The sequence below is a fragment of the Herpailurus yagouaroundi genome, unplaced genomic scaffold (genome assembly GCF_014898765.1).
Source record: "Herpailurus yagouaroundi ecotype Mexico unplaced genomic scaffold, PumYag 196, whole genome shotgun sequence".
In the NCBI taxonomy this organism is placed as follows: Eukaryota; Metazoa; Chordata; class Mammalia; order Carnivora; family Felidae; genus Herpailurus; species Herpailurus yagouaroundi.
The window spans coordinates 12,387,916-12,397,913 of NW_024412427.1; the positions used below are offsets into that span (position 1 = coordinate 12,387,916).

General features: G+C 45.5%; 1 protein-coding gene and 1 long non-coding RNA gene across 4 annotated transcripts in view; one reads left to right on the top strand and one right to left on the bottom strand.

The window, feature by feature from the left end:
- Window positions 1-3,967, bottom strand: part of LOC121012309 (latherin-like) — an 11,123-nt gene extending 7,156 nt beyond the window's left edge. Inside the window, exons 1-3 of the mRNA XM_040447332.1 lie at window positions 3,868-3,967; window positions 2,552-2,681; window positions 844-948 (exon numbers count right to left, since the gene is read on the bottom strand). Of these exons, the coding sequence (XP_040303266.1) occupies window positions 844-948; window positions 2,552-2,681; window positions 3,868-3,967 (335 nt within the window). The remainder of the gene's footprint in view (window positions 1-843; window positions 949-2,551; window positions 2,682-3,867) is intronic.
- The window catches only part of LOC121012311 (uncharacterized), a 27,774-nt gene extending 19,125 nt beyond the window's left edge, over window positions 1-8,649 (top strand). For 2 of the 3 annotated variants that reach the window (XR_005782046.1, XR_005782045.1), the window contains exons 4-6: window positions 43-177; window positions 4,397-4,571; window positions 7,398-8,649. This is a non-coding gene — a long non-coding RNA (uncharacterized LOC121012311). The remainder of the gene's footprint in view (window positions 1-42; window positions 178-4,396; window positions 4,572-7,397) is intronic. The other variant, XR_005782047.1, reaches the window with a different exon arrangement.
- The last annotated feature ends 1,349 nt before the right edge of the window (window positions 8,650-9,998 follow it).

Sequence of the window (9,998 nt, forward strand, 5' to 3'; positions counted from 1 at the left end):
ACCTCAGAGCCTATTTTACTCCCATTTGTTTCTAAAATGAAGGTTCCCCTGGTGTGCGCAGGACTCTCAAAGTCACCCTGGTGAGATCATTTCCTCATCTTTCAAAAGAGATAATTCAGGACTGGAGAATGGGAATGGCTTTCTCCAAGTCAGCCATCCAGCCAGTGGACAAGCCAGGTAGGTCTGCATTCAGGCTGTATACCTAATACCCACTATCTCTGGCTTGGGGGGCAGTTAGAAAGGAAAAGGTTGATTGCAAGTATGGCATCTTATCAAAACTGAGAGACTGAATTTGGAAAGTACTCTTCTAGAGGTCACCAACTCCACTGCCTCCAGGACCAGGCTTGATATGGAAACGAATCAGATAGAGCAGGGGCTGGTTTCACAGGGAGAGGCGACAGCCATGGTGACCTGAGGAATGTCTGGTCTCTCTGAAGACACCAGTGCAGACCAAACAAAACACATCTGTGGACAATCTCTAGGCAATGGTGCCAAGGGGCATTGCTATCTAGAGCACATTCTGTGTTCTCGTCTTAAGTTGTATTCAGTCAGGGCTGAGTGGGCTCATGAAGTCCAAATAAATGAAGGTGGGGTTCTCTGGATAAAGCAGGGAAAGGAATCTGCTTTAGGGACCCCAGCTTGGAAGCATTCAGTTATTCTGCAGCCTCCAAATTCTACCCATAGAGTGACCCAGGTCTGGAGAGGGAGGGTGTTTTACCCCAACCACACAATGAGCCTTGCTAAGATTATACTGGACACCCTTTAGTTATGGCTACTTCCCAAACCCCCACACACCTGTGCAAAAGTACAGGATTGAACCAGTGACTTGCAGCTGTTACTTACTTTATTTGTATGGAAAACGCCAATGGCATCCGTAAATCAATCCCCTTGAAGTCAGGGGAGGTCTCAAGGAAGACCTGAAAAAGTCGAAGGTCTTTCATCTGTACCCTGTGGGAGAAAAGCAGGGAAGGTTGTGGCTCTAGCCACTGGGGGCCCCACTTTGTGTAAAGGCAGGTCCCCTACAGAGCAGAGGCTGAATGTATGCAAAGATAGTTACTGACTCATTAACCATGTTATTTATTGTACAGCTGCCATGTGAGATAAGCACTGAGAATATAGCCCTGAACAAAAAAACCTCTTGCCTTAATGCATCACAGAATGGTCATCATGTCTAGCCCTTTGGCCAGCACCAAGCAGGCTGGAATATGAATAAAGTAGAAGACTGAAAGCTATAGACAGCTCATGCTTGGGCAGAGTGTGTGTGTGTGTAAAACAATAAACCCAGTAAGTGAATGCATACAGAACGTGTCGGGTGATGGGTGCTGTGAAGAAAAAGCCTGGTGGGATCAGGTGAAGAGGGTAACACTGGGAATAGTGACATTTTAGACAGAGTGTCAGGGAAGGCTTCTTACAGGAGGTGACACTAGGGCAGAATCATGAATGAGTGAGGGTACAGGTAGATCATAAAGATGGCCAGAGGAAGAAAGGACCAGGGAGAAGACAAAGTGCATAGGCCCTGAGGCTGGATCAGCAACAGGCTCAGCATGGCAGGTGGCAGGTGGGCAGGGGGAAAGGGAGAGGGCAGTCAAGACCAGGTCACAGGGGGCCTTGTGGGACAATGGTAAGACTTTTGGGTTTGGTTCTAAGAGTAACTAGAAGACATTGGAGGGTTTGAGCAAGGGAGTTATAGTGTCTGGCCTACTTCTCAGAAAGATGCTTCTGGATACTGGTGGAAGGAATGGGGGAGGGTGCTTGAAGTGGAAACAGTGGAATCTGGGACCACAAGTCAGGGGAAGATGCTGGTGGTTCACACCAGATGAGGTGGAGAAAATGGTCAGACCCCTGGGTGTGTTTTGAAGATAGAGCTGACAGAGTTTGCAGACAGGCTGCATGGGGGTGTGAGTGAAGAGAGGGATGTTGGACGATGTCAGGAGTTTTGGCCAGAGCAGCACGATGGATGGAGCTTCATTAGCTAAAATGGGCTGGGCTGGAGGAGAAGCAGGCTGGGAGGCTGGGAATCATCAGTAGTTTTGAACGTGCTAAGACAAGGGACCTGCATCTTCTACACTCTGGTTGTCACATAGCATTGATTACTATGATTACCACATCGTTATTTGTAGAGGTTGTTGTAATTGGTTCTGCTGACTGGGGGCTTGCTGAGGACAGGGAGCTGTGTAAGCATGGTTCATGTGTTGTTTCATTTAATATTCACAACAGTCCTGTAGGGTTGGATGCTATAGTTCCCCATTTAATAGGGGCAGAAGTTGAGACTCAGATAGGGGAAGACACTGGTGGTGCTCTCACAGCTGCTGAGCAGCCATTCTCTTCCCAGACAAAGAGATTGGACCCCTGTCTTTAGCACCTCCCTAGCTTCTGCCTCTGCTCCCAGTGGGAGTTTCTCCCAACCATGGGTTCTTAGTCCATTAGAGTTGGAAAGGCTGTTAGTTGATGGAAGAGGCTCTGTAGAGTCAAGAAAATGCCAGAAGGCTGCTAATAAACCAACAAATCAGGACAGTCTGGACATGGGGGTTTGTGATCAAAGGCCACTCACATAAAATTGGCTTCCCCATTGGTGAGCTGGTGGCCCAGGACAAGGCTGAAGACATCCTTCAATGGCCCCTGGAAGTCAATTGTCTGCAGGGTGGGAAGAAAGTTCATACCAAGGAGTCCTTGTGTCAAAGCTGAAAAACATATCCCCCCCCCACCCCCCATTAGACATTTAGATGCCAAAGATTCTCGGACGCAACCTTGACCTCTGAGAATGTCCCACATGTGGTGTTTATTCTTCATTCACCTAGTTTCCCTGGTCTGCTTGGTGCCAGGCCAGGTTCCTAACACAATCATTCAGCAGTAAATATTTTTAGAGGCCTACTATGTGCCAGGGCCATTCCAGGCTGTACCAGTGAGAATAGGCAGCATTCTTTGCCCTTGTGGAGCCAGCATTCTGGTGGGGATGAGGGGAGAGAGATGATAAAGTAGTGAATAAAGGGACATGTGTGAGTCAAGTGCAGATAAGTGCCATGAGGGGGCTGGTTTCAAAATATTCAACAACCAGTTGGGCATAGGCACCAACCAACCAGAGAGGACATCAACCATAGTTCTGTAGCCTGGTTCTGTGGCTCCCGGGCTGTGCCAGGTGTTGACTCATTAGATTTTGGTTGGTGAGAAGCCTGGAGTCCTGGGATTAAGGTAGGATGGTTGGGGTGATGAGAGGGGGCCACCTAGGGAATCTCTGAGCAGGGGCTACTTTCCAAGGAGCTTAGAAAAAATTTTTCAGTATTTTAACCACTGCAGCCATACTGTGCATTCTACTGAAGCTATTTCTGTCATGAGGGAAAAATAAAAGGCAGAGTGAGGAATTGAGAATATTGAGTGAGGGTGGTAATTCATGCAAGGAGGTCAAGAAATGTCTTCTGCAAATGCAACATTTTTAGCAGAGACTTGAAAGAAGGGAAGGGAGACTTGATGCCAGAAGAGTGTTCCAGGCAGAGGGACCAGCAAGTGCTAAGGTCCTGGGATGTGCTTTATGTGTTGAGGAGGCTACTGTGGCAGAAGGGGAGCCAGTGATTGGCGGCGGGGAGGGTGGTAGGAGAGGTGAACAGGAGCCAGTCCAGGTAGGGCTGGGTCTTTTGATGGTGAGTTTTAATAGATAAATCAGGGCAAGGAGACAGGAAAGAGGGAATCTTGGGAACACAAGATTAAATATAGTAATGTGATGATCAGAGCAGCTAATGATTCATTATGTTAACTGTGTCCCAGACACTATGCTAATTAGAACTTAACCCACATTGGCTGACAGTCTAGAATTTTAGGAGAGGCCTATGGGTTTGATCAGTCCAGGTATGACCCAAGGCAAGACAATCTCACCATCAGTGATGTGGGAAGAAACTCTGGAGAGGACCTCTTGAGCAGAGGATGAAGCAATCAGCCCACAGAGGAGAATGAAGAGGCTGGAGACCTTTAGCATCTTGGGTCAGGTACCTGTAGGGAAGCAGGCAGAGAGGGTCAGCTATGGGGTCATTCTCTGAGGGGGTCTCCCCAGAGCTTGGGTCTGTGGTGGCTACAGAACTCATGTGGACCTACTTTACAGATGGGGCCAGTGAATTTCAGAGAGGAGACACGCTTTTCCACATAGTATAGAGCAAGAAATGAAAGGTACAAGAGATGAAGTCAGCTCCCCAAGGCCAATGGAGCTGGACATGCAGCTTTTCCTGCAGGGATACAGTCTTCCCCAGTACAGCTGCCCTCTGCCGCTGTGAGAGACTACACAATGTTATAGTTGCAAGAATAGTCTCTGAAGCCCTCCACTCCTTACCAGGTATGGGACTGTGGGATTTAGGGCAAGTTGCTTCACCACATGACATTGTATGGAGCACATATTATCCTCATTTTACAGGAGGCATTGGTGGTGATGTGCACTGGCTTCAGAGACAGACAGGCCTGGGATGGAATCCCAGCTCTGCCACCTACTACTTGCTGGACAATCTGGGCAATGCAGAGTTTTGGAGGCTCAATTTCCTCATCTGGAAAATGTGGATGATACACACCCATACCTTCCTCTCAGCCTTGTTGTAAGTACTGAGCACAGCACTCTGCATATTGGAAGTGCTCCATAAATGGTCACCATTATGCTGATGAGTTTTATGATGATAATGATTCTCATTTGGGATTCAACTCTTTCTGAGTTGGCAGGAAACAATACGTTTGATGGCATGGACATGTCCCTCAGAGTATGGACATGGTCTAGAGTATGTGGAGGGCATGCTTCTGGGTTGGAACTTTCTGCTTATGTGGCATGGGCTGGGATAAGTCTTCAGGATGTTGACACTTACTTCACACCCCCTTATGGGTCAAAAACATTCATGCAAATGTTGATGGGACTTTTTGGGGCTTCATCCAAATGACAGTGCAAATGGCCCCTTTTGGGACCTGAGACTAACAGGCAGATGCTGGTAGGGCCCAATCCTCCCTTTAGACACCTGACAGATTCAGGAAAGAGTCTGAGGCCGGTTCTGGTTACCAATCCCATGTAAAGTAGCCCATTTGGTTTAATTTTAATTTTGATGATCTGTTTTCAGACCAGTAGAAAAATTAGAAAAAGATATATACAAAGAAAGAAAAAAGTAAATAAAAATAAATTCTTAGAGATTAAATTCTGTTTCTACTTTCAAAAGTTTTTCTTTACACACTTGCATGTACATACACGCACATACATTCATGTAACATTATGAAAAACCAGGATTGTCCTGCCGTGCTTCTATAGAATCACTTGATCAAATAATGTCACATCATGACTGTCTTTCTACCTCCTTATCTGCAGAATATTCTAATGTATGGATTGACCAATGTTTATTTAATCAGTCTCCTCCTTTTGGCCATTTTTGTATTCAAATCCCAACAGCCCTGGGATGAACATACTTGGATTTTTTTTTTTTTTTTTTGGCTCACTTGCCATATTATATCCCATAAAACATTTTCTTGAAATAACCAATCTTGAAGTTGTTTTTGGAAGGTTGCAGCATTTCCTGTGTTGAACCTTCTCACCCTGAGCCCTAAATGGGTGGTTACAATGTTCCAGTGAGATATAAGGTCAAATTCTAGCTGCAGAGTTCTGGTTTTGGTCATGACAGAGTTACTAGACTAAACTTCCCAGTAAATCGAAACTATATAAGATAGAAATAGGGGCGCCTGGGTGGCGCAGTCGGTTAAGCGTCCGACTTCAGCCAGGTCACAATCTCGCGGTCCAGGAGTTCGAGCCCCGCGTCGGGCTCTGGGCTGATGGCTCGGAGCCTGGAGCCTGTTTCCGATTCTGTGTCTCCCTCTCTCTGCCCCTCCCCCCTTCATGCTCTGTCTCTCTCTGTCCCAAAAATAAATAAACGTTGAAAAAAAAAAAAGATAGAAATATATAAAACAGTGCTTCGAGGGTATCGATGAAAAATTACGCAGGTACAATATGAGAGCCTGTGATTCTTTAGAAAAGGGTGTCATTCAAGGTGAGCTCCACATTCACCCCAAATTCTGCTTAAGGTCATTTCCCAATTTGCCATATGGGGGAGTAGAGTCCAAACAAAAGGACCAGTCTTACTGGGCTGAGGAGGCGGAAATTGGACTAGGAGCTTTCAAGTTGGTACTTGAGGAACAAAATCCCACAGAGGGAGGTACCACAGGGAAAGAAACCTGAAATTGGTGCACAGATTTCCCTCAACTCACTGGACTTAAGCTCACCTGTGCAGTGTGACACTTGTGATATTATGATTTATAATAAGAAACAAATATTTGGTTTTTGTCCAGTTTCTGGCACAGAGCTCCTAAAACCTTTGGAATTTCCTAAGTAATGAGAGCAATAAAGGTGTCTTTTGTTATGTTAATGAGGTGACTTTTGGAAAGCACCTAAGGATGTGGGCTGGTTGCCAGAGGAACCAGCCAGGTGATTAGAGGGTTGGACCTTTCAGTCTTCTGGGGAGAGGAAAGGGGCTGAAGATTGAGTTGAGTCATTAGTGACCAGTGATTTAATCAGTCATGCTTGTGTAATGAAACCTCCATAAAAACCCAAAAGGATGGGGTCCAGAGAGCTTCCAGGTTGGTGGGCATGTGGAGATTCAAGGAGAGTGATGCAGCCAGAGAGAGCATGGAAGCTCCATGATTCTTTCCTCGCACATTGCCCTACGAATCTCTTTTGCCTAGCTATTCCTGAGTTGTATTCTTTTCTAGCAAACCAGTAATCTAGGAGGTAAAATGTTCCTCTGAGTTTTGTGAGCCACTCTAGCAAAGTAATCAAACCCAAGGAAGGGGTTATGCGAACCTTTGACTTATAGCCAGTTAATCAGAGACACAGGTAACCAACATGGACTTGCACGTGGCATATGAAGTGAGGGCAGTCTCATGGGACTGAGCTCTTAAGCTGCGGACTCTAATGCCATCTCTGGGTAGAGTGTGTCAGAATTGAGGTGAACTGTAGGACACTCAGCTAGTGTCAGAGAAATTTCTTGGTGGTGTGGGAGGAAAGGGAACATTTTTAAATATAGAAATGCATAAATGTGTATAAATGCACATTATATTTGGTGTGAAAATCATTAGACTTTGAGACATCAGCAGAAAATAGCAGCTGAAAGTTAAGAAGCTGAGCAGATTTCAGCACCTCCCCATGTGGTGCTGGGGAGACACTGGTTTGAATTCAAGCCTTATTAAGATGGAGTGCCCTTAATGGACACCTTGGTCTTTTAGTTAAGACTCAGAAGACAATTCTGCAGGAGAAAGGGACATGCCCTAGAAATAAAGGCTCCCCTGAAGAGTAAGAGCAAAATCAAAACATTTCCACCCTCATAAAACATAAATCTGAGCTTCAGCAGAATCAAAGCAATCCACCTATATTCTATCTCTTGACTATCTTCTTTCAGTTGGCTTTGGAAAAAGATGACATTGTTTAGAACCTCTATAATTTGTATCATGATGTTCAGCATCTAATGAAAAATTACAAGGCATACACACATGCACAAAAGGACAAATGGACTGAAATCCAAGAAATTAAAATATACAATATAACAGACTCACACATCATTCAATTATTCAAATATTGAGCGGACAACAGGGCAAGCAGCCTATAGAGGATGAGAAGGAGATCTGAGACTTTCAGCATCTTGGGGCAGTACCTGTGGGGATCCCAGGTAAGTAGAGTCAGTTTCAGGACCACTCTGATGCCCTGGGTCTCCGTCAGTTGAATCCTGATGGCTCTGCAGTAGGGCAGACTTTATAAATGGCGAATGGCCCCATTGCTGGGAAGACGTGGCACTAGGAAACTGATGAGAAGTCTTCAATCTCACCACGTCCATCCAATACCTCCAAAGCAAACATTCCTGCATAGAAGTCCTAGAGGATTAAGGAGATAGGGACTCACTTAAGACATTTGATGGAAGTGTCAAAAACATATTTCAAACTGCACATCACGAATGTCAGCAAATGCAGAGGTGTAGAGAATGTTGGGAGCCCTGAGAGAGTCTGGAGGCTGCGTTTATGACTCTCACTCATGGCCCTATCCGCTGGTTTCCTCATTTGTGCCATGAGTGAGGTGGACCTAAAGGACTGTGAAGGAGGAAGCCACTCAGTCTACTCTGAGTGGAGTCAAGAGGGGATGTATCCTGGCTTCAGTTCAGGGAGGCTTGAGTTTTACCCTGGCTCTACCTATGCTCTTTGATACTGGTCAGGCCTCATGCCCTTTCTTGGCCTCAGTTCCCCCATCTATTATAATTCCAGCACTGATAGGCAATTTTCACAAATGCTTGTGGAATCCTCATAGCAACCTTACCATGTAAAAACTATTATTAGCCCCAGCTTACAGAAAAGGAAACCAAGACTCAAGAGAGGAAAATTTTGCCCAAGATCATAGAGCTAGTCTATAGTAGAATCAGGTTGTGAATCTAGTTCTGCCTTATGCCCAAGCTTGTAACTTTGACACCACATCTCAAATTCCTCCTTTTAGAGCAGAGCTGAGGCCTTCTTATTGGGTAGGAGGAACAGTTCTCTGTTACACTGAGAAGGCTTGTTCCTCAAGGCCTGAAGGACAGATATGCTTCATCATTTGCTCCAAAAACTGGGACCCCACTCAAGCTTTAATTTCAAAAATATATTAAAACATATATTTCAGATTATTCACATGATCCCTGTTTACAAGGAAATGTTTGTTTATATATATATATATATATATATATATATATATATATTTATTTATTTATTATTTTTTAATGTTTGTGTGGGGGGGGGTAGGGACAGAAAGAGAGGGAGCCACAGAATCTGAAGCAGGCTCTAGGCTCTGAACTGTCAGTCAGCACAGAGCCCAATATGGGGCTTGGACTCATGAACTGCGAGATCATGACCTGAGTCGAAGTCAGATGCTTAACTGACTGAGCCACCCAGGTGCCCCACGAGGGAACATTTTTAAATATGGAAATGCATAAAGAAAACAATATCTCTATTTAGAGATAACCTCTACTAGCACTTTGGCTCATTGTTCTCTAGTCTTCGTTCTGTGCAACTGGACATACACATAGATATGGAGAATAACCAGCCAGCTAACCTCTTTGTGGCAGGTCTCCTTGAAGGGACAGCTGAACAGTACTTTCTTGTCTGCCACACTAAGTCATTTAACCATTCTGGCAAAGATCAGACAGTTCCACAAAGTCCAAGCTGTGGGGACCTTATGCTGATCTCTCGCCAACCATCCCTAAATGCAGCCTACGTCCAGTGCTGCCTACACATTGTTTCCCTGCTATGCCCTCCCCCTCCTACCTCAGGACCTTTGTTCGAACTATTCCTGTGTTCCTGGAAAGTAGCAAATACTCCATAGATCTGTGTGAAAAGAATGAATGAATTAAGGAGCCATTCTTTGAAGCCTTGTTCTAATCTCACTCACGCTTACCAAGAAGGTGTTACAGATTTCCCTGGTAGAACTTAATCTCTCTCTGGCTCCAAAGCTGGGACCATTTGTCCCCCTGTTCAGTTCCAAGTTTGAGGATTTCAGTTTCTGCTGCTAATGTGTCAGCTTTTAGGGGCTGTGTCTAAGTTCTTCTGCCTCCCTAGGCCTTGCACCACATGCTTTGCATACCTCACTCATTTCGTCCTCTCCAAACCCTATGAGGGGTTGATGCTCCAACGCTCACATTACTGGCAAAGAGGTGGTGCTCCAAGAAGCTGAGTGGTGTGCTTCCAGCCCTGGAAGAGCCAAGATCCACACCCAGGAGGTAGATCCTAGAGCCAAGGTCTTAATCACGACTCACTTTCATCCAGTATGTTTTCTGCCTATGGATACATGTTAGAGCCAGAAGGCCATCCTAATGTGGGTCATTTGAGAGCTCCTGGCCACCCACCAAAACATCACTGCATGCCTCCTCTTTGTAGAACATGGGCCAGGAAGCCCAGGAGAGGAGGCAGAAAGGCAGTCAGGGGTCAGGTTCTAAGGGAATCACAATGCCAGGCTTGGAACCTCCACCTTGAAGGGTTTTTTT